General features: G+C 34.0%; 2 protein-coding genes across 2 annotated transcripts in view; both read left to right on the forward strand.

The window, feature by feature from the left end:
- The window catches only part of LOC142336321 (potassium channel subfamily T member 2-like), a 119,647-nt gene that overhangs the window by 91,994 nt on the left and 2,297 nt on the right, over positions 1-25,356 (forward strand). Inside the window, exons 21-24 of the mRNA XM_075385070.1 lie at positions 4,317-4,331; positions 8,665-8,853; positions 9,425-9,538; positions 11,712-11,943. Coding sequence (XP_075241185.1) covers positions 4,317-4,331; positions 8,665-8,853; positions 9,425-9,538; positions 11,712-11,943 — 550 coding nt within the window. The remainder of the gene's footprint in view (positions 1-4,316; positions 4,332-8,664; positions 8,854-9,424; positions 9,539-11,711; positions 11,944-25,356) is intronic.
- Positions 12,382-23,734, forward strand: LOC142336322 (inactive C-alpha-formylglycine-generating enzyme 2-like). Its single transcript, XM_075385071.1, has 5 exons — positions 12,382-13,442; positions 13,886-14,047; positions 15,629-15,817; positions 18,371-18,479; positions 23,357-23,734. The coding sequence occupies exons 1-5, from the start codon at positions 13,056-13,058 to the stop codon at positions 23,536-23,538; spliced, it is 1,029 nt and encodes a 342-aa protein (XP_075241186.1). The 5' UTR covers positions 12,382-13,055; the 3' UTR covers positions 23,539-23,734.

Genomic DNA, 25,356 nt, shown 5'->3' on the forward strand with positions numbered 1-25,356 from the left:
TTGCTATATAGTTTAGTGAAAACAAAATTTCCATCCAGGATACACTGCGTGATAGAATCAAAAAAAGGTTTTTTGACTATATCGAATTGTAAGCGTAATTTTCTATATTTAACTGCGAACCTATTTGTCATTTAAAAGTACTAGTTAGTGTCAGATTTTTTGTTCCGACCCCTCTTGAGGGGGAGGAACTATATACTCAACTGGGTTTTTTTTTGGTTCAGTCAATTTTGGCCGATCGATATATATTCATCGTAGACAGTTGAGACTGGTATCATTAGAAAGCTTGTCCAGCGTAGAATTTGGAATTAAAAAGATTTTTTGATTTTCGTTTTTTGACAGGGAGATATCGATGTTTAAACTTTTGAGAAAATAGATTGAAATCCGTTGATTTCATTCACCTTTTCTCGGAATTTTTGACTAAAATTTCGCCAATTTTGATAAACATTAATAAAATTTTTCATGAAAATTTTGTTGATATAGCGTTTAAAGACAAAATACATTGTCGGCTATTTTCCCTGAATTTTTTTGTCACAAATTCAGGCTAAAAATTTCACAAAGTTCAGACTTTTTGATCAAAAACAGCACGAAATAAATTTCTTTAGTCCATTCTGATTAAATTTGCAGGAAGTGCATACCCGAACACCCTTAACACGAACTTTTTGGACTAAAAAGGGGGCTAATTCCACTTCAACTTCCGCTGAGAGTGCTCTGTAAATAAATCTTTGCCGTTTTTTGCTAACTTTATTCGTTGATTATCAAGAACGCAGCATTTACTTTTGATTTTTTATCAAACAAAATATCTATATCAATGACATTCCAAAGATTAAATATTCTTTATGCACAATCAACATTAGCAGGACTTATTCTGTACCAATCTTGGACCGTTACACCAAAAAAATAATTCGGATTGTCATCAGTCGGTTTTTTTACAAAAAAAAATTCGATCTTTTTTGTATTAATTAAGTAACAGAACATTTCAAATCAAAGCTCATCAGTGAAAGGTCCTATTGGCTTCCTAATTAGATCGAAATTAATTTATCTAGTTGATTGCTTGAAAGCTTATGTTTGTTTTGACTTTTAAAATATTTGATTTTTAAATAAAAAAAGGCTCATTAAACTTTGCCTCCATTTTTTTCTTACTTTGGTCAACTTGTAGCTTACTGTCAGCAATCAAAGAGTGCTCCTTTTTTAAGCTGAATTCGAAGTTAGTCTTTATTGCAGTTTTACGCTTGAAGTTATGGTGTTCTGGCTTTGGTACTACTAGATTTCACAAAATTTTTTTTAATTTTTAGGTATTTGCCCGTTTTTCGTGTTTTCTAATTTTGTCAAATTATCACGTTATTTACAGTTCACATATCACATTTTTCGCGTTCAAAATAACGCACAATTGATAATATTTAAATCCTTAAAGATATAGATTGTGGGTCTTTACCGCTTCGACAATTTTTTCTCGAAGAATTTAATTGTTTAATTTTATCTTTAACTGTCGTTTTTACTTTTCCTTTTGTCGTATGTAATTTCCAGTACAATGACCCGTTTTGATTGGCTTTTCCTGGAAGAGTAGATGAGCCGATGTTCTGATATTAGAAGATAGATATTGGCTTTCATGACTTTGAAAACAATTGTTTTCCAAAATGAAAAAAAAAAACATTTCAACTTCGCAATTTTGTTTCTTTTATTGTCTGTTTATTACCTGGTCTCTTTAATTAAAGGTAAAAGATGACATTATTTTTGTTCAGGGGAAGGTTTCTATAGTGTGTCACAAAATCTAAAGTTTTTAAAGAATTCGTTATGAATTTACTGACTTCAACACGGGTTTTTCACAAAAAAAAGTAAATGAATTTTTGATTTTTGTCATATTTGACGTTCTTTTTGTAGATGTAAGACATATTCTGGACAATTGCAGTTCACATGGGCTTCCTTTGGAACCTTTTCAACTTTTTCATTTTGTAATTAATGGCTTTCATGTCTTTGGAAATAAATTTTTTTTCGAAAAAAAAAATTATTACAAAATTTTGCGTTTTTTTCTTTTTTGTCTAATTGTTGCTTATTTTCATCAAAGAGCGGCCAAATAATACATTGTCGGGGTTTGACGAGGTGCAATCGAACATATTTTGGGGGTCAAAGTATGGCTTTACGGCTTCCAAAGCATTTTCTGGCAAATTTTAATTGATATTTAGTTTGTTGTCTATTTGTTGTTCTTTTTGTAACTGCAAAAAAAATTGAATACCAAGAGTTCTTAATTTCCTTCTATAAAAGCATTGGTAATTTTAAACCTGTGGGATATTTTAGTTGATTCCTAATGGTTTTCATTACTTTAAAATAATTTTTTTTTGAAAAATTGAGCGCTTTTCTAACTTTTAAGTTTCTGTTCTTTTTTGTCTAATTGTTACCAAGCTTTATTATGAACTGGCGAATAACCATTTTTTTGGTGAATTACAAGTTATTTTGTTTTTAAGTCTGACTTTGTTATTAAGTTTTGCTTTTTAAAACGGACATAAGTTTTTTGATGTAATTAATGTTTGTTGTTGTTGTTGATTTTTCCGTTCGTCTTCGCTCGCTTTCTGAATATCGGCATATCTCATCAATCGAATGCATCATTTTTTACTCCACTGAGTTATTTGCTTTGGAGGCTATCTTTTCTTTCATACACCAGTTTTTTTTTGAAAAGTACTTGAATTTTTTTATTGTTTTTCTATCTGTTCCTCATTTGGCAGACAATTATGCCAAAATTGTGGATGAGCGGGGTCGGAACCTTATGTGCGATCGCACATTACCGAGCCGCCTTGTTTTTAAAAAATTGAAAATTTTAATCGAAATTATAGTCTTTCAGAAGGGTTATTCAGAAGAATATCATACTGATAATAATCTTTGTATAATTTTGCTAAATTTGGACGAACAATGCTATAAACTAACGCAAAATGCACTTACTTAGCCTTAGCTTCCCTTGAACTCAAAGCCGCTATTGCTTGTCGGAAAACTTAAATACAAAATTTCTTCTGAACAAAAAATTCTGCATCTGATCATCTTTCGAATTATACGTTCTCATAGTCTTCTATATGTGTCAATAGAAACAATGAAGTTTTTAATAGGCGTTAAGTAAAAACTGTATTTGGCGATAACCTACACGTTTTTTATTCTCTGGAGAAAGAAGAACAGTTGCCAATGTGTTTTTGATGAATTTAAAACTTGCGATATCTATTTCGGATCTTGATTTGTGGGGTTCTCGTTTACATTGTTAGCTGCATCCGCCACCGTATTTTAAAACTCTAAATTCAAATTTATTATAGCTGCGAAGCTGTAAGCTGAGCGTAGCTATATTGCGGTGCTCTTGGTTTTTTACAATTCAAAGAATTTGAATTGTATTGGGGCGCTGTCTTTTTACAATTCAAAGAATTTGAATTGTATTGGGGCGCTGTCTTTTTTTTTAAGATCTGTTCACACATTTTCATGATATTTGAAGTCAAATTGGAGTAGTGATTTTGGTCACGCCGAAACAGGAAATGGAGCGAAAAAGCGAGTGGTTTTGCGGCGTGAATTTTTTTCGCTCTAATTTTAAAGTAGAGTGCGAAAATGGTGTTTGAACAAAAATTCGGTTTCTCGGTAGTGGTTTTTTGTTCACATGCGGCATTTTGACATTGATTTTTTGTTTTTTTTTCTTATTTTTTGATCTGATTTTTTTAAAATGGTTTTCTCAATTCACTCATAGTCCATTCTAGGTCTAGTTTTTCTGTTTAGTCAATGAAAAGTCTTTGAATTGTACGTCAGGACTTGTCCTGCTATGTTTTTTTTAAGATCTGTTCACACATTTTCATGATTTTTTAAGTCAAATTGGAGTGGTTATTTTGGTCACGCCGAAACAGGAAATGGAGCGAAAAAGCAAGTGGTTTTGCAGCGTGAATTTTTTTCGCTCTAATTTTAAAATAGAGTGCGAAAACGGTGTTTGAACAAAAATTCGGTTTCTTGGTTGTGGTTTTTTGTTCACATGCGGCAATTTCACTTTGATTTTTACTGTTTTTTCGATTTTTTGGATCGGATTTTTTTGTAAATGGTTTTCCCAATCCATTTATAGTCTGTTCTCGGTCTAGTTTTCTGTTTTGTCAATGAAAATTCTTTGAATTGTACGTCAGGACTTGTCCTGCTATGTTTTTTGTTTCGTCGTCTGACGCTTTATTTTCGTTTTATATTTGTTCTAGAACATTCTGTCTCGTCACTGCTTAAATGGCTTTTTCGCGCTTGATTTCACGCTTTCTGCGTGACCTAAATTGCGGTTATTCAGAAACAGAATCTGTTCCTAAAACAAAGTTGATTGTAAGAAAACAGAGTGTATGGTCCGACAGCCGAGTGTTTAAGGCGACTGGCTGTTAATCCGGAGATCGCCGGTGCGAGACGCGACAGGGAAACTTTTTTTTGCACCCAAAAACAACCTCCTTTGAAATAAACTTGTAAGTTTTATAGGCGGCGCCGATAACTATTATCAACTCACTTCTGTATCTTTTTCCATCTGTATTTTACGGCACGCAAGTCTATTTCGCAGCTATTCCGGCAATCTGCCGGCTATGTTTATAATTTTAATCAGCCGTTAGAATGATAAGTCCAGTAATGAAATTAAATTTAATGAAATTAAATTATGCAAAACTTTACTTGCAATAAATCCTAAATTTATCTCTTTTAAATAAATTCGGTGCCGGGTCTAGCTTTTTGAACGCGTAAGTCTTGAACGATCATGACCTAATGACATTGCAACTGGTGAACTCTTAACTTTCGATTTATTAACATGTTAGATCATGTTATACGAGATCTTGACTAGATGAGTTATTAAACTTAATCTGGCATGAGTTAATTCTTAACTTGTGAATTATTAACTCCATGAGTTCTTGACTTGAGATTTTGACTTGATGAGATGTTAACTTTCTGTGAACTCAGAACTTGAGATGAGGTCTAATGTTGCGATATTTTGATCCTCCATGCTTTTCTTATCCTTATATCATTAACTGTTAGCATATAGTGTTTTCTTTCTATTCCCCTGTTCTAAACATCAACTGCACTGAATTTCAGAAGTCAGCTGTCATGGTAGGTTAACTGTGATCAAACGTACTTTCGCCTAATTATTACCCCTTTAACTCAACTTTGCCATGCCTTAGCTTAAACTCTTGTCTACAAACTGTGTGCATATTAATGTCTAATTGTCCGAATGAGCTTCAAGCCGATACATCATGTGCGCTGCTGCTGTATTTAGTGATCAACGCAGTTAAAGTCGGCAAACTGAGCAGCTACGAGATAATTATTTTCACTTATTTATTTTCAACTGATCAATTTTATTATTTTAGTGTGTCCAGTTCAACTGTTTTAGTCACAGAACCAATTATAACTTTGGTTAAAATGGAGTGCCCTTTTTAATATCTTTCTCCGAAGAACACTGCACAACTAATTACACCTTTATTAATAATATTAATGAAAAACTGTTTTTGTCAGAAATTAATTGAAGATTGAAATAGCAAGTTCCGGTTTAAGTTTATGGCAGAAGTCCGATGGGACAACCAGAAAACAGGCTAAATAAGACTTTTATGATAAAAAGTTATTATCGAGTAAAGCAAATATCAACTGTTCTGCCTAAAATTGTTTAGTTTTTCTAGAATCGGAAAATTTTACCCCGTTTTTCGCCTATAAAAGCTTAAATACAAAAAAAGTCTTTCGCCGATCAAGATTTCTACGCATTTTCTTCAGGACTTTCAATTGAGAAATTAAGATACATTTGATGGTAGCATACCTGAACAATGTGCAGGTAATAGATTTTGAGTAAAACTGTGCAGGTATTTGTTGCATGCAGTTGAACATAATTGAAACAGAAAATTTCTGAGCGACCCCTTTTTGTATTTGGACCTAATAGAACTGTAGAAGATTTCGATGAAGAAAATTTAACAATTTCTGGGAGCAAACAGCGTTTAATTACTCTTGAACGAAGTTTGAAGCAATTATTGTCCACCTGTTGGTCTTTTTTTACGCCAAATTTTTGCTTGACCAATTTTGCGCTTTCGTTCTAGAACATTCTGTGACTTCTCAAGGAAATTTTCAAGCTGCAATTCTTCATTTTCAATAATTTCAATTAATCTCATTCTGAAATGAAGTTTGTTGCTAGCGCTTGAGTAACAACGTGGTTGTAGCCTAGTGGATAAGATGTCTGAATTTATCCTGGAGGTCGATGGTTCAAAGGCCTATCAGGGCCGAGTGTTTGCACCCAAAAAATTTATAAGCTAAATACCTAAATTAAATTGCTCTCAGCCTGTCTTTCGAGAGCAGTTCATCGGACGATAGTCGGTTATGTTTTCAAGATATATTCATTTACCTAGCTTTTTTACCTTTTTAAAATTTTTTGACGAATTGCAAGTTTAACACCTTTTCTCTAATATTTTTGAGAGATGATCTAAAAATTGCCCAGATGGTTTCTCGATTCAGCATTTACAGGAGGTTGACGTAATCTCTAACAAAGGGATTTTTATTCATTCTGCCCCCCCCCCCCATTTCACATATTATAGCCAACATTTAAGAGAGCCACTGTATTCAAAACTTTCGCAAATTGTTATTCTTCCTAGCTTGCTTACATTATTGTTACAGTCATTTATTTTATTTTTAAATGCATAAATTTAACCAAAAAATACTTGCCTAAGTCTTATGAAAACGTTCGCACAGATGCTTGTCTAAATGGAAAATCCGACAATGTTTTTAAGGAGAGCTAAAGCTAACAGAAGATCCAGACAACGTTTTATTGACAAAGAATTCATTTTTTTCGGATAGGACAGCAATTTTCAATCATTCACAGCACCTGTTGAATAACGTTTTTTTCAGTTGATTCTGTTCTGTTTTATTTCGCTAACTCGCTTTCAAGCGAAAATTGTTCCAATTATTTGTCCTGCTGATCTCATATGCAAAATTTTATACCAACCAATTGAGTTCCTGAAGGTTTCTTCTTCTTGTAGTGACTTCAGATCATCTATAATATTTTTGCACCCTTATATCTTATACACTTATATATTATGTAAGATGGCAATTCCCTTTCTTATCGAGCCAAAGCAATTCTGAAATCAAAATCTTTATTTTTGTTCATACAAGCTTCCGATATCAAAATATTTTTCAAGGAGCGAAAATATTTTTCAAGGATATATCTCCATCCCTTTTGCGTAAGTTTTATGTCTTGAGTGCTTGCACCGTTAGGTTGTTCAAATAGCTAAACTCAGTTGCACTCTGAATATCAGTTTTCGAATTTTTAAAAGAAATGAATAAGAAGTGGGCGAAGTGGGGTATCAAATTTCAGTTCACCACAATTGTGTGCTCAATATTCAGTTACATCTATCATAAAATTCCCCTGCCAATTATCAGCAGTGATAATAATAAAATTTTCAATTTCTGTTATCAAATAATGCAAAAAAATTATTTATTGTGTACGAAAATATGTACATTAAAGTTGAACAGAAGAAACGAGTAGACCATTTGATCATCAATTGATCTGTTTTCATGAGCTTCACAATGTATGGAATACCCTAAAACCGTTTGATTAGGAACACGAAAAATTAACTATGAAATTTGAACGATAATCATGATTGGTTTAAACATCAAAATTTAGATAATTGAGTGCTGGGGGTTTAAAATTTTGAGCGTACTTAAAAGAAATAACTCGAAAAGTCATGGTTGTCAACTAGTAGTTTTCTAAAAACATGGCATAAATTTCCTACGTGTTGATTTGTCATTTTTAATATCGTATTTACAAAGTAATGTTCAAGAAAGACCAAGTTATTCAACGTTTTTTTCAAACCTTAAACTTTAATCGGTTTGTCACATTTTTTTCGATCACCACAATCGAGACACATAGTTGTTTTTCTATTTTCTTATTTACTCTGTTTAATTCAGTATCATTCCGGAAACATTTCACTCAAGAAAGATCTTTCAAGAAAGATTTCGGTATCATTCAGAATCAGACAAATTATTTGGCCAAAATTAATTGGTCACAAAGATTCCCGATAATGTAAGGTATTCTTGTACTAAATGCGTTTATGTTTTGTAAAGTTTTGCTCTTCAGTTTTTTCATTTTCTTTTTTACCCTTTAGGTATCCACTTCGTCTGTTTGTTTTTGAAATGATTATGTTCAAGTGTTCATTGATAAATTGAGAATTGATCCCAAAACTAGTATAGATTTATATGATCAGTGGTTTCATATTTAGACAACTTAACCAATTTGTGAAAACAGATAGTTCGCAGCAGTATTATAGAACCTTGCTAACTGGTTTACTTTTTGATTAAAATTATAAAAACAGGAGCACCCAAGACCAAATTGCCAAAGCTTGCGTGATGTGGGGGGGGGGGCTTAAAACCAAGGAAAATTGATTTGCCACAAAGAAATTTTATCACGATTTAATTTTTGGTTTAGTCACTCAAAAGTTACTCAAAATGCTCAACGCAAGATTAAAATAGTATTTTTTTTAAAACCATAGTGTAAGTCGTGTATGTAAAACTGTTAGCAAGATTTCACGTCGTGTACATATTTTAGCGTGTCTGTTTCTGACCGATAGCGACTGGTGGTCAAAATGTCATCAAATGTCACAACTATGTCCGCGACCTTTTAACTCAATTTAATTCAAAATTTAAGTTTCTAAACATAACTTTTTTCAGAAAGCGAAACGAGAGGGCTCAACGCTGACGTCATACCTGTACAGAAAGCCTTTCGCGGCAGGTCACGTCTTCAGTGCGAGTATGTTGGACACGTTGTTGTATCAGGCATTTGTGAAACCGTACATTGTGGGAATTACAAACTTGTTTTTGGGATTACAGCAGAACGATAAATCAGGCCATCTCTTCAGCGTAAGTTCAAAAATTGGGTCAGAATTTTTCGGCTGCGAAGAATAGGAGGTTTACAACTGTTTTCTAAATTTTGCAAAGCTTCTGCAAGTGGACTCTCCAAAATGTTGCAAAGTTCTTATAAGTGCTTGCAAAAGTGGGTCCAAGGTATGGCAATATTCTTGGAATCAGGTTCAAATCCTGCGAAACTGATCAAGTGGGCTCAAAACTTTGGAAGATTTAGCTATCTTTTTGCAAGTGTGTGCCTTCTCGTACAATATTGAATGCAGCTCTCTCCATTTGTGGATTGCATTGCTGGATAAATAAAATACACATAGTTCACAAATATATTTTCTGTGATCTTTGCCACGTATAAAGAAGTCTTTCCATGATATCAGAGAAATTTCAGGAGTTAGTAAACGATTTTGCATTTGGTTAGAGGCTTGGAAAACTTCAGAAGATTTCAGCTTCTTTCAATGTAATTCCTCTACCCTTTATTGCCACGGCTTGCTTGTGTTCCATTTTTTATACGCTCTTCAAACAAAGTTCCTCTGAAACGTACAAAACAGCCAACTTTACAGAACTCACTGTTTAGATGAGGATAACGGAGAAGGAGTTATGGATCCGGACGTATGGCAGACTCTTCCAGAGGCTCTGTTCCACGACGTATGAGATCCCGATTGGAATTTACAGATTCTGCTCAGCTGAGGTACATTCACCGCTCTATTCAAAATTGTTGTTTTTTTGCAACTTATATTTAAGAGCTGAGTTTATGATTGATATTTTCTCACTCAATGAGTAAGCATAACTTTTAGTCATTTTCGAATAAGGTCTCGCAAGATGAGAGTGATTTTTTTTGGTGCTGTTTACATTTTGGGCAAATGTTTCTTCAAAAAAGGTGGCTCCGTGCCACACTTTTCTTAATTAGTTAATTTTGAATCAACACAATATATTCTCATGATAAACATAATTTTTTGTTCCCATCCCAGCTTACTGACAATTGACGTAACTTTCTTCACTTCTATACTATTTTTGCTCATTAAAATGACAATTAGGAACTTTGTATCGAAATTTGTTTTATTTTATGTTTTTACGCTGTAATTTAGAACAGTTATGTGTTTTAAAAGAGGCGCAGTGATAGAAGAGCTAGCTATGGTCTCATGGTGAATTTTTACAACTCAAAATGACTCGATTTGTATTGCAGCGCTGTCTTTTTAATATTATGTCACACACTTTTTGCTGTTGTTTCATGTGAATTACAGACGAGCTATGAGTGAACCTATCTAATGATTGAGGCAGATAACTAACGCCTGTTATGACTTTAAAATTATTTTTTCAAAAAAGCAAGTAAATTTTTGAGTTTTGCCTTCTTTTCACTTTTACTTTGTCAACTTCTGGCTCAACCTCTCTAACGTCAGGCGCTATGTTCTTTCCATTGAAACAAGAACTAATCTCAATAGAGGTTTAATGGTTTTAATATTCATCTTATGGCTTTTGACACCACGAGTTTCGTTGAAAAGTTTCTTGACTTTTAAGTATCTTTTTTGTGGTTCTCCTTTTTTAATATTGTCACATTACCAAATAATGACAAATCCTATTGGTATTTAAAAGATGGCTCATTTGAACCTACACAATGTTTTAAAGTAATAGCTTATAGTTTCAACGAAGACACGTGCCCTTTACTTCTTAGTAAAAAAACAGGTAGATTTGAGTTCTGGTTTTACTTAATGGTTGTTTGACTTTGTTACTATGTGCTTTGTTTTCGAAAATAGATGTTGAGTTCATAAAGTTTTGTTTTGTTTCATCTTGTCTTGTAGTCCCACTAATGTCAGGTTTCGTTGGCGCTCTAATTTGGCATTGTTTAAGTTAATTCATTGTGTGTTTCATGATTTTTATAAGCACAAACACTGAAAATTGTTGAACAGTATTCTAGACTTGGAGAAATAAGAGGAGGGTTGCTTTATATAAATTGCAATTTTTCTGAAATAGAGTATGATGACTTTTAGGGAAGTTTTTTACTGTTGTTAACAAGATAACGCTGGAGTAATTTTGAAGCGTACTGGTGGAACATATTAGCAGCGTCATCATCTCGTATGGGAAGCAATACATTTAGTTCAGGGAAACTGATAATTTTTGTTTTTTTCCATAGGTTGCAGAGTATAGTTTCCCTGAAATAAATTTAGTAGTTCGCAAACGAGTTGATGACGCTGCTAATATGTTTCACCAATATGCTTCAAGATTACTCCAGTGTTATCCTGGTAACTACAGTCATGGAAAAATTCGGTAAATGTTATCATACTCTAGTTCAGAAAGTTTATATAAAGCAACCGTCCTCTTATGTTTTCAAGGCTAGAATATAAGACTGAGGCAAGCATCCTAAGTTTTAATGTTTTGCTACTCAGTTATATCTTAACCAATCAAGACCCACGATGTAGCAATTAAAACTTTTTTTGAATAAAACAAATTTTCCATGGCGTAGTAATAAAGCTACAGCCTGTCAGTTCTCAACAACAGTGGCGAGGAGACATATTTTTAACTATTCGAGCTAGCTAACTGGAGCCAAACTGCTAAGTTTGAAGCCAATTGCTGCTTGAAAACTTAAAAACTAACGCTGTGCTTATTGGTTTATGCATTCAGCTATTCTCTCTACTAGTGCCAGTACAGCGCAAGTCTAAATGCAAATCTAAGTTCGTTTTCCAGCACTTGGCAAATATGTCATGGGCAGTTTAAACCTACCATGGTCTTTTCATAGGCCCATTGTCTTTGTTTTTTCAATGTGCTTTGTTTTTAGCGTCCGGTAATTGAGTTCACAATGACACTTTACAGCTTTTTGTCGCTTCAAAATTTCACACTAAACATAACTTTATTCATTTATTTTCTAGGAAGAGTGTGGCATGAAATCGAGTCAAGTAGAGATCACTTTCGAGAATGACAGTGACTCTGACTTTGGAGGAGTTGATTCACTGGGGGGCATGTCTGGTGGAGGAGGGGGAGGTCTGGGCGGAACCCAGATGAGCACGTACATCCACTATGACAACTTGGAGAAGGAGAGACTGGATGAGACAGTGAGACAGAGGATGGAACAGTTGGGGATGAAACCAAAAGCACTCAATGGTTAGTTCAAACATATCTATATCATCAGCCCTGTCTAGAGCATCAATTTTCTTATAACATTAACATCAACGAAAATATGATAACTGTTGGTACGGTTGTTACTGTCAATACTAGAGTTGACCACCATGTAAGAGAAAAGACTGATGGCTGAATTGAGCATTCGGCTTAAAATATTCTCGGTGGTAACTTTTTCCGATATTGTTAAGATTGTTTGCATGGAAACGTCAAGATATGTTCAAACCCAGGTTGACCAGCCATGGAAAACTTACAAAGGCCTTACTACGGCACCGTATAAGTCTTAGAAAAAAACCGTACTAAGTCTTGTCTAAAACTTACAAGATCTATGCAAGCGTGTCAAGAAATTAGATATTTTAGCAAGATCTTATCAAAATATAGCATTGTATATTATGAAAGAATAGCTTAACGAGATCTGGCTAAGGCATTTCACGTTGTTTCAACAAAGACAAGATCTTGTATGTTGTAACAACCCTAGTGATGAGCGGATTCAAATCTTGCAAGAATCTTGCAAGATGATTCAAAACTTTCAAGATTCTTGCAGGAATCTTGCAAGATATCAATCAAGGCAAAAAAATAAATCGGGGTATTTTGAATTCGTCGATCACTAGGGAAGATGTATCAAAAGTTTTGTTTCATTGGGCTCCTATTTGGCGAGTTTCCCTGGATGAGTTTTTAACTCTGGTGAAGAAATTATTTCACTGCCATACGTTTAAATGCTTCCGGCTTGGATGTTATTGCGATAAAGAATGTTAAAACTGCCATCGTCCAAAAAAGTCGTAAATCGTATTCAAACAAGTTGAGCTCTTGTAGAAGTTAAACTGTGATCATTTTGTAAGTGACACATTTTATAGTCAGAACAATCTCGGGAGAGTGAAAATTGTTTGAGTTTCTTTTGGTAGACTTGAAATGGATTACCGAAACATGCCACGATTCACACAGTTTCAACAATATGGCGCACCATTTTTTCTTCAACTTATTATTTGTGAAACTTGAGATCCACATTGTCAACATAACCAGTAAATAATTTCAACTACGCGCTGTGACTTAAACAGTGCTATTTAAAAGATTCATAAATTGTTGAAGTAATCGTAGATATGATTTTATTACAAATTCGATTGCTATTTTTAACGGTTATTATTACCAATTACGTCACTAATGGCGAACTGCAAGATTTAACTCACCTATCGGAGGATGAAATCAAAGCAAACTTGAACCCTGAAAATGACCCTTTAATCAGCTTGGAAGTCATGAACGAAATTCAGGGAGGTACTTTTCTCATGGGCACTGACGCACCGGACGCGAATCACGGTGAAAACCCTTCAAAGACAATCAGTGTCCGGACATTTCACTTGGATCGATATCCGGTGACTGTGGCTCATTTTAAGGCGTTCTTGAAGAAAAAGAGGCGTTACAAAGTGCAGACCACACAAACTGGGTTCAGTTACGTCATAGCAGGGTTGGAGACTAAATATGTTGACAAAGAACGCGGGCTCTTTTCTTTTAAATATTCTTTTAACACGTCCAGAAACTATTTTGTGCAAAAATATTTCCAGGGAAAACTGCATCTACTGCTCTCAGGGAAGCTGCAAGGGGTGTCAAGCAGTGTTAATCAGTTTTTGCTCAAATAAACATCAATCGAGGGGGTGGGCCAATTTTAGTGCTTTTTAAGGTTCACAAAACTTCTCATTAATTGGATACCCCCGTAAAAAAAATTGTGATCAAGTATTTGCGGGAGAATAACCAATTAGAGTTTTCGCATTTGTAATACATAATGTTTTGCTTAGCCAACAAGATAGGGCAATTCATCATAGGCAATGAAGAGCATCATAAAAGAAGTAGTGAAATAGCAATTATATATACTGTTCATATTCTACCAGGAACATTATCAGAACATTCTGAGAAAAGAGTTCGTCGCCTGTGAAAGGATGACATGGAATCTCACCCGGAGTATGACTTCTATGCAAAGGTACCTCATGCTTCGTGGAGGTATCCCAGGGGTAAAGGACACGGTATGGATGAGAACCTCTACCACCCAGTCACCCACGTGTCCATGGACGATGCCATTGCTTACTGCATGTGGAAGAAGGCATATTTTCCGTCAACGCCACACCCTCCACCCATAACTCGAGGGAATATATAAAAAACCCCAACGTGAACCACTGTCCAAGTTTCTATGTACTTGCAGCGCATAATTTTTCTCACAATTTCAGTGCATTATTATGTAAGAAATGCTAACCTTTTCAGCGAATGATTATGTAACAAATGATCATTTTCAGCCTATAGTTATATTTTAAAGATGCAAATTTTTGCTGTTAATAAATGCACTGATTGGACTGATTAAGAGCTAGAATTTGAGCGCTTTTAGGGCATAATTTCAATAGCCGCACAGCGATAGCTGGGGCTATTATTGGCCTTCTCTTGGTTTTTTTTAATTCAAGAAATTTGAATTGTATTTGGGCGCTGTCTTTTTTTAAAAGATCTGTTCACACATTTTCATGATTTTTGAAGTCAAATTGGAGTAGTGATTTTGGTCACGCCGAAACAGGAAATGGAGCGAAAAAGCGAGTGGTGTGAAATTTTTTCGCTCTAATTTTAAAGTAGAGTGAGAACGAGTGTTTGAACAAAAATTCGCTTTCTCGCTAGTGGTTTTTTGTTCACATGTTTTTAATTTTTTGGATCGGATTTTTCTCTAAATGGTTTCCCAATCAATTCATAGTTAATTCTGGGCTTAGTTTTTTATTAGAATCAAATTTACATTTCTCGCTAGTTTTTTTGTTCTCCCTAGCGCCATTTTGACATTGATTTTCTGTTTTTTTTGTTTTTTATCTGATTTTTTTATAATTGCTTTTCCCAATTCACTCATAGTCCGCTCTAGGTCAAGTTTTTCGTTTAGTAAATGAAAATATTTTGAACTGTACGTCAGGACTTGTCCTTCTGTTTTTTATTTCGTCAAGATTTTTGTTACGGCCATATGACGTTACAACCACTTCAAATCTGCTTTTTGTTCATTTGTTCATGCAATATCAACCGAAGTGCGTGAGTGACGTTATTTTGCTTTCTAATTGGAGCGAGTTTTTTGGTTCATTCACGTGATTAAATTTTTGGTCACACGTGACTTACCTCACTCTCAAAAATGACTTCCTGACTTTGAAACTGACTTTTATTTACTTTAATTCAAGGAGGTTAGGTCAAGTGAGTGTATATCACTCTAAATGAAGGTTATTTGAGAGCAGCTAATAGAGGCAGCAATAACTTATATAGATTATTAATCAAAATTTAACATCTCGGCCTTCAATGAAAAGGCTAATTTTTTGGTCTGTCTTTTTACTGTTTTTTTAGACTGCAGATCTACGAAGCTATTGCGGCTGTTTTCTGGCAATCTGCTAGCTATGTTTCTAAAATTTCCGGAAATTCGGCGCTTTTCTGGTGCATATTCGGCGACCATTTATTACAATAATTTCAAATTTTATGGTAACTATCATCTCTTAGGCTACATAAACAATTATCATGAATTTGTTCACACAGTATAACGAAAACAAAAATATATTGCAGACGTACGAGGGGAAAACGCCCAGTTGCATTTGCTGGCTATATTTCTATCGCTAGTTGTTGACGAATGGGGTTAGGATTACTCGGGAGGCATTTATGGAAAATATCCGGAAAACAGAAACGGCTACCAACTGAGGCCGAGTGGGAGTTTGCATCTCGAGGGGGTTTGCAAGAGAAGAAATTTCCCTGGGGTGGGAAGTTTAAACCGAACCGGTGTAACTTGTGGCAAGGACAGTTTCCGGAGGGTAATAAAGCAGAGGACGGGTTCAACCTAACGTCTCCAGTAAATGCGTTTCCTGCGCAGAATAGGAATGTTTCCATAAATTTCTCTAATAGTTCGTTTTTACAAATGCCTGTGAATAGAGATGGAAAAAAGGACCCAAAAATGATGGGTAATCAAAAAATCCTTTAAAATAAAGCAAAGCCACCTTGTAAAGAATTGTTCACCGAAATGAAATTGAAAATTGGATTTCAATGAGCCGAAAAGTTTTTTTATTTGCAATTGCCAGGCAGACCAGATGAACTTTGGTACTAATTTGATCCTATAAATATTAGCCCTGACATCAGCCCTAACAATCTTCCAAAAATAGTGAAGCTATTTTTGGAAGATTATTTTAGGTCTTATTTTAAGTCTGGAGTACTGCAACCTTCGTTGTTAATAGCGAGAACCAACAATTTGCTCTCTGGAAAAAAACAATTATTAAATATAGAATTTTATTGTATAGCAAAATTGCGTACGTTATTTTGTAAACTAACCAAAGAAAACTAAAGAATTAAAAAGAATTTATAAGGAAAAATTTGTCGTGAACGCTATAAAAATCATTTGGTAAGATTTATCCTTCACTTTTCTTTGGAGCTTTGGCTTTATTTCTTCAATTTTCAAAATAAACCAGTGGAAAGCATGCTAGCTACTGTTATTATTAATTGCTCTCAAACGAAGTTTGTAGCAATTATATTAGTCCTGTCGGTCTTATTTTTACGCGATTTTTCGCTTGACCGATTTTTCGTCATACCCATTTGACTTTTCGTCCCCAAAAATGTGGTAAACAGGTAGCGCGCAGCGGACATTAAGTGTTCTTATGTTCTTAGAGCCTTTCAGCTCTGTTTCAGCTCAAACTGTTTTGGAGACTTATACTTATGGTGTGAAGGGTGGTTCGTAAAGGTTGAAGACATCTCACTGTTGACACCCCCACTATTGCTCAACCCCCCCCCCCCCACCACGTTGTTGCCCCCACCCCACTGTTACCCCCCATCAGCCCATCGGTGCAGCCCCCCGTGGCTAGCGAATGACGAACAACCGTTTGCTAAAAACACGCAAATGTATACTAATTTTCACAAATTTTTTCAAGCTCTTTGAAAATTTTTTGTCAGTTTTGAGTTTTATCAGCCCTAGATGTCAAGGAAAAAGAAAGTGTTTCAATTTTTTGACATTTTTTTCATTATTCATATCTTTCCTTACGCAGGGGCCATAAAACCTCCTTAAGTAGTTATCATTTTTCTAATAACACAAAGTTTATCAATTTTTTTTGAAAAAATTTGATTTTTTTCAAGGTTTTTGAAAAATGTTGTCGTTTTTTTTAGATTTCTCCAGCCTCGAGAGCCAAAAATTCCTCTAAGGTTTGACAATAGGTTGCACTATAGTTTCTATATGTAATGTTTTTCAAGGTTCTAACATCACGAACTTTAACATTTTCTTGACAAAACATAAAATTTTTCAATATTTTTACAGTTATTGTCATTATTCGTTAGGGTTTGATAATATGTTGCTGGAAAATTTTTTTGGCCATTGCCTAGTTTTTAACTTTTTATTATTACAAATTTTACAAAACTTTTTTCAACTTTTTTGAATATTTTTGATTTTATTTTTTTTCCGTTACCAGGGTCCTAGCGACCTCCTACAAGGTTTGATAATAAACTGTTGCTTAGTTTATATAGTCAATGAAATGGTTATCAATATTTTTTTTACTCCAGCTATAGCAATTTTTTGATAAAATTCAAAATTTTAAAATTTTTTTTGAAAATTGTAATCATTTTCCAATTTTATGGATCTTTCTGAGTCAGTGAAGTTATTTAAAACTTGAAATAGGGTTACTGGAGAGTCTCTTGGGACAAGGAAATGGTTTTGAGATTTTAATATCTTGAGTTTTAGCAAGATTTTGTTAAAGTTTGCGATTGTTTTCAAAATTTTGTCCTAAATATTTTTGTCCTTTTCTGAGTTTACCGATTATTACTGGCAGAAAAAAATGGCTTTGAACGTTTTTTTACTGCGAAATCTTGAAACTTCCCTTTTAAATTTTGCAATATTTTGCAAATTTTTAAAATATTAGTTTTTTCTATTTGATTTGTTCACTAACAAGGCTAGAAAACTAAAAGTTGCAGAGTCGAATCAAGCTAAAGCTAGCCTCACTAAACCGTGGCTAGCTACCGACGAAACCAACCACTCGCCGGTTTTTTGAGATCAATTCGCCGATGTTTGTTGGTTATGTTTATGAAGCTTAGCTTTGAACAAATACGAAAATCAAAAAAGCATTCTTCAAAAAAATAACATAAGCTAAAAGTTATTGAGTTTATTGTTAAGGTCTGGCACCCAAATAATCAAACAGATAAAAATCACATAAAAATATAATTGTGTAAAGACGATTAAGTAATGATTTTTAAGTGGCTATTACATAAAAAATTCTTCATATTCACTCGATCAAAACTATGTGCCATGTGATACTACAAGTTTTCAGCTTGATGCTGGTAGAATCTTTTGTGAGCTTTGTTCGTCAACTAGTGTGGATAACTTTCTGGTATATGAAGTTCTGTTGATCATTAATAATCTGGACGAGGGAGAAACATTCCTAATGCTGAATATTTAAGTTATGGACTGTTTGACATGTTGGGAAATGTGTGGGAATGGACTAACTCCATTTATAAAGATAAAGAGAAGAAGCGACGAGTGGACGCACCCAGACAGTTTGTGTTAAAAGGAATGAATGACACAGTTGAACTGTTTCGGTTAATGTAGATGAGGCTACTGTTTTTGCCTTTACTTCGAGCCGGTAGGGGGAAGAGAACATCATATATTATAACTTAAACCAATCTCACTCGAGGTGGGATTTAATGATTAGACGATTAAAAACACACGCAGTGAGGAGTAAGATGGGGTCATATTACTCTAATGAGCTCTTAAATCAACTGGTATATTGAAGTTCATCATCCTGCTGGTCATAATGTTTACCAGTCAAAACAGAAATAAATTTACCTATTTTTTTAAAATATGAATATAAAAATTTAAGGTTCCGTTAGCTGTAATAAGTTAAAAGTAAGTTTTTGAACCCCACACATTTCTTTTTTCTTTTTAGTGGAATAAGTTCAAATTTTGAAGATGATGCTGTTTTTAACATTTATTTGACGTTTGCGGAAGATTTTTCTTATCAACTTGAAGTTAATTGGAAGTTTATTCTGCTTTTGTACACTTTTTCGTACCAGGATATTGGTTTAATTCAGTATCCTTAACTGTAAGGATCGACTGTTCTCTGAGCTGGAATGTTTCCACTCAAATTAATTTTTCCGTCTTATGTTTTTGCTGAAAATTACCGTTTCCCAATACTCATTTGGGTTATCAAGAGAGCTTCGCCGGTTGTGTATTTTATTTCATGAGAAACTGCCACAGTATTACAAATTTCTCGCATGAAGTGAACTTTGATTCCACAGTTTGTTTGTGCGAAATAGTAAGTTCGCATTCTAATTGAGATTCTTGGAAAAAATGCAATGAAAATTAAATCAGGTGAAACTGCAATTATTTATTAATAACACATAAATGATTTCATGTTGTCCTTGCTGTTGCAAGTAAAGTGACCTAATTGCCACAACCAGTTTCGCATGAAATTTTGATCAGCTGAGTAGCGATCGACTTTATCAATTGAATCATTAATATGGATGATTGAAAGGTTCTGTCGTAGTAGATCAGTTCTTTCTGGTGCTAGGAAAATTGGCCGAATGGGCGTTTAGCCGTTAAGGAAAAATGAGAAATTTAGCCGACAGTTTTATCATAATTGGTCAAAAAAAAATTATTGGCGCTCCACTCGGCCTCTCCCTGGCCGCGACCCCCCCCCCCCCCTGACCGAGGGGGGGGGAGGGAGGTTGAGACTACGGATAGACCTTCATTACCCTAGTATACGGTATATTTGTCCGCCTTCAGAATTAATTTTATCGCTCATTTCACTTAAATGGTCGGCTCAATTTCACATTTTTTGGTTGTCGGCGAAACGCCCTGTCGGCCAATACGGCGGCCACCTGAGGGAGGGGGCGGAGATTGCTATCACAGATAGACCTTCGTTACGCTAGTTGACGTTATATTTGTCCGCTTACGAAATAGTGATTTAAAATGGCCAATCGCAGCTTCAGAATTAATTTTATCGCTCATTTTACTTAAATTGTCGGCTAAATTTCTACGTTTTTGGTTGTCGGCTAAACGCCTTTTTGGCCAATACGTCGGCCACCGTTCTTTCTGCTTTAATTGTCAATACATTTTAAATTTCTCTCAGACGTCTTCCACTTGATTAAAACTTGCATCACCGACAAACTTGTTTTATGTTAAAGCTTCATTTCTCAAATGAAATAAATCAGTTAATAGCATAAAAATATTGGTTTTTACAACTCGAAGAGCCGTATTGGTTCTCTTGAGGTTTTTTAAGCGGAACGAACTACTATTCGTTCAGACGGCGTTTTGAACTAAAAACGAAAGTGAGTAAAAGTGCCGTATGAACTAATTTTTCTGATCCAGAGAAGTTTTTTATATCATTCACCGCGTTAGAAAATGACTTTTCGACTTTGAAATGTGTTTTGACAGAGTGGTGTATATAGACTACCTTTTTAGCCGTTTTTTGTCCAATTGGCCAATTTTTTAGTTTGTAAATTGGTTTTTCGCGGAAATAAACTTTAGTCAATGCTGTATTAATGTAATCTACTGAAAATTATACCATAAGGTTTTTGAGAGCCTCGCAGTTTGTTTCTAGAGTAACATGGGCACAAATTTCTCAATTTTCTATTTAATTTTTGTTTTTTTTAAAAAAAAAATGATGTCCTCATTTTCTGATGTTGAATCGGACTTATTTTCAAGAACCAATGCATGGCAACCTGCTTTTGAAAAATTATGCATTGAAAGCTTCTTTCTAACGCTAGATAATTTTGTTTTTATAAAATTGTACTCATGATAGTCCGATTTTGGCTGTTTTTTCTAAACTGTTCCAAACTTTTGTTTGTTTTGTTTTAGTTACCAGAGAAAGTTTTTTACCTTCAGTGTTTTCATTCCGTTTGTTGATTATTGAAATGTTGTCTGCCGTTGATTCTTCGAAATTCATTTAAAAATATTCCTTAGAGCAATTTTAAAAATCTTTTGTAATTTTCTTTAAAACATTACAATGTTTCGAGTATTTGAACTTTTTCTATGCAGGAGTATAGCTAAGTTTTTTTAAATCATTGGATGCTAAATAAAAAATGTATATTTGTTCAGCATATTTTTTCCATTTCGTTTCATTTTTAGCGTTTAAAAATTAAGAAGTATTCTTTTTGTTGATATCAATTTTACAATGTTTCCATGTTTTCAACATTCTGGTATTTATCATTCTAGCATCTTCCTAAGATCCATTAGTTTATTCTCTCCGTTTTATGAATTAATTGATTTTTTTTGGTTTAGCCTATTTCTTGGGTGTTTTTTAAACATTTTCCTTTGCTGTTTATGTTATTTAACATAATGTGGCGCTGAGAGTTTACTAAAATTACATTTATAATTTTCAATTGAATATTTTTTCTGAATTGAATATTCGTGGGGCTTTGCTTCTGGTCTCAAACAATTCATTGCCTTTGAGTATTGTTCTTTCCTTTTGTCTTTTTGATGATTAATTGATTTTTAGCAGTAGTTTTTACTCATTTGGCTCTATCAGATATGTCCGACCATTAAGTATATATTCGTTTTATTTGCTTTTAACCGAAAATGATAAAAAAGTGTTTTCATAAGTCTTAAAATTCAGTAATCTTTTTAATTAAAAAGTCTTTTTTGATTCTGAAAAGTAATCTGCATTTATGCATTCACAATGTGCAGTTGATTATCAAGTTCTAAATTCTGAGACTAGTAACATGAGTTATTTCATGACATTTTTCAGCTCTCAGTTTTTTTCTCCGTTTTTATCAATTTATTTTTTTGTTTTAGCCTATTTCTGAGAAGTATTTAAATTTTTTTTTTTGGTTTCCTATTTCTCTAATTTAACATAATGTGGCGCTAAGAGCACACTGAAATTTCTTTTATATTTTTTAATAGAATTATTTTTCTGGGAATATTCTTGGGCTTCGTTTCTGGTCTTAAACATTTTTTTTGCCTTTGAGTATTGTTTTTCCTTGTGTTTTTTGGATGATCAATTTTTTAGCAGTTTTATGAACGCATTTGTTTTTTGGATGATCAATTTTTTAGCAGTTTTATGAACGCATTTGGCTATATCAGATTTGTCCCACAAAAAAGTATAGTTTAGCTTAATTTTCTTGAAACCTAAAATGAAAAAGAAATGTGTTTTCTTGAGTTTTAAAAATTAAGTATTGCTTTTTATTGAAAAAATCATTTTTTGATTCTAAAAGAATATCGGCCTTTATGCTTTCACAATGTGTAGTTGTGTTGATTATCACGTACTTAATTTTGAGACTAGTAACTTGAATTATTTCATGACAATTTTGAGCCCTGTCAGTTTTTTATTCTATCAGTATTTGACCATCCTAAAAATTTTGGCCATTTGTTAACGTTACCGAATGTATTAATATTATAAACTTTTGCGGTATCAAGATTTTGGGTGAGTTTTTGAAGTCAAATTTCTGTCTTAGGTTTTAAATTTTGACGGGTTTCAATAATGGCAAAGCTCAAATCTTTTTCTTTACGGCTGCGTTGCAAATTTACCAAACTTTAACAAAATCTGTTGAGGTAAAGCGTTACTGTTTTAAGACAAAGTTTATGTTTCCGGCTTAAAGTATGTTTTTTGGCGTTTCCGGTTGTTTTGGAATTCGTCCAGCTATTTTTTGTCATTTCTGTGCAGTTTCAGTGCTTGCCACAGTTTTTTCAGCTGAATATAACTCTTTACCGCACTTTTATGGAGTTTATTCGGAGAACTCATTCAAAAAACTATTCGGAGAACTATTCAAAATCAAAATTATTTGGCTAACTATTACGGTCCTAATGAAGTGGATTTCTTGTAAGAGCTTTGCAAAAACCAAGTACTCTGAAAGAGGCTTACAAGATAGCTGCAGTTTACTTATTGGCACTTGTTTAAATTGTTTTGCATAAATTGATAAGCATAAATCTTCACAACAAAAAATCAATCTGCGGTAAAAAAAAATAAGACATTTTTTCAGGAAACCATGCTTGTTTACATGGGCTTGTAACCCTCTGAGACGCTTATTGTAGAAGACTCTTAGAAGGTTACAAGCCTACCGCGCATGAGTTTCTCAAAACCAGCTATCTTGTAAGACCAAAGAAGGCGCTTTCGAGTATATTTGAGTCAGCATTTGGTCACAAGATATTCAAAGCGCATTGTAAGATATTAAAAGATCGCAACGCTTATTTTGCAAGAAGTTTGCCTTGAAATAAGTTTTTACTCGCTGCAATTTTTTTGTATAGGTTTTGTATAGGTTTCAGCGAAAACATTTACCCATCACATGTACAGCCAGTACTTTATGCAACCTAGACATTATTTATGGATCTGAGATAACATGAGATCTTAAGCAATGCTAAAAAAAATTTTGCGTCAAATTTTGCCTATGTTTGAAATATGTCTGACTTAATTCTACCAAGAAGAAGATAGGAAACAGTTCAATATCTAAGGAACCTCCTTCATTGACACTTTGAAAGTGGACCAACCGAACCACTTAGCACGAGTGACAGCTCGCATGGGTGCCGAGGCTAAATTCACAGCACATAATATTGGGTTCAGATGTGCATTGTCGGACGAACAAGCACGAGCCATGAAAATCAGAGTTGTACCCGATCATGTGGAGCTATAGATTCTAGACTTCCTTCACAACGGTGGAAATATTTCTATGAGTGCTGAAAAATGACAATGATAAATGAAAGACTAGAAAAAAAACTGGTAATTTGAGAATTTCCAAAGTTGTGTTATCTGTATAATGTCTGTTTATTATCAGTTACGATAACATGTTTGTGTTAAAAAAATGTTGTTAATATATTATCTGTCACAAATGGTTTTACGCTATTTGTCAAAAATCGAAAATTAAATGATCGTTAATAGGGCAGACGTATTGCGATGCATGTAAAATATTTTAGTCCTATTACCGATACGGGAAGAAGGGTAAATTCTTTGTAAAAATGAATGCTTTGAACTTCGCGCTGTTTTAAGCAATTAGGCATACTCACAGAAATTTTTTTCTGGTATTCTTGTAGCATTAAGTAATACCAATACCATTGCATATCTTGTAAGATAACCTTTCTGTTAAGAATCTCGAAAGATAACTTTTTGCCCATCCAAAATCTTGCAAGACAACTTGCAAATTCCTTTCAGATGTGCAGGATAAACTTATGTCTAGCACGATCAAAATTTGTAGTTTTCTAATAAAAATTCAATTTTGATCGTGCTAGACAAAGTTTATCCTGCACATAGGAAAGGAATTTGCAAGTTGTCTTGCAAGATTTTGGATGGGCAAAAAGTTATCTTGCGAGATTCTTAACAGAAAGGTTATCTCACAAGATATGGTGATACCGGTGAAAATTTTCTGTGAATATGTCTCACTGCTTAAAACAGAGTTCAAAGCATTCGTTTTTTACATGATTTTCGACCAGGTCATACAAAATGATAGAATTCCGGTCTCGACAGGCGTAGGCTTTTGGAGTGGATAAAAAAAACATATACTAAATTTATTAATTGTTTTTAAAGCTTGAAAATAACAATACAAGAAAAATGAAAAATTTTGTTTCTCGTAAGGAGAGCATGAAAATAATTAAACTTTTATTTTTACCAAATAGCGCCGCCGTGAGATGTTATTATTGTTGAATTATAGTTAAAGACCAGCTGCGATACACGTCAAGGTAAAACTGTTCTCTTCTTTTTCAACCTGCCAAAATTTTTAAGATCACTCTGATTGGCAAAATGATTGTTGGCAAAATGAATAGTTTTTTTTCTTTGCAATTTTTTGATGGGTTATTTGTATGCTCAGCAGTTCGATTTGTTCGTTCTGTTTTTCGTCACCTCTTGGAAATTTTGTTTGGTTTTTGTTCATTGAAACAATGCGGCAATTTAATTGAATTTTGGAAGCCTATTTGGAATTTTTGTTGAAAGTCAGTGAGAGTCTGGATGTTTTTATTCGCCAAGTCATTTGATTTTGACATTGAATTCTTTCAAAGTTCTTTTTCATAGCATGTTTGTTGTGCAATGTTGGAAAAAAATTACGTTGGTTTGTTCCCCCATCGCTTTTGTTCGGAAACTCATTGATTTGTTGTTGCTAATTTTGATCCTTCATCTTAAGGTTTGAACTAAGATTGCAACATGTTTTATGCAAATGGATTTTGTTTTACTTTTAATATTCAAAAACGGATAAACTGGTAAAGCCCAATAACATCAAGTATCCGTTCAGTGCTCGCATATTTCTACGAATCTCTAGGTATAATTTCACGATTCGGAAGTCAATTTTGGTTTCGCCCCCCCCCCCCCCCCCTTCTATTACCCCCTTCTGCAACTTTCTTACTCTTAAATAAACTACCCCACTATCAAAAGCAATCCATTTATTGGAAGAAATTCGCTCGACGACTGTCATAAAAACAGTTTTCTGGAAGAGTTGAGAGCAGAACAGCCACTTTATGAATAGGTC

The sequence above is a fragment of the Convolutriloba macropyga genome, chromosome 3 (genome assembly GCF_964194025.1).
Source record: "Convolutriloba macropyga chromosome 3, txConMacr16.3, whole genome shotgun sequence".
NCBI classification, from domain to species: domain Eukaryota; kingdom Metazoa; phylum Xenacoelomorpha; order Acoela; family Convolutidae; genus Convolutriloba; species Convolutriloba macropyga.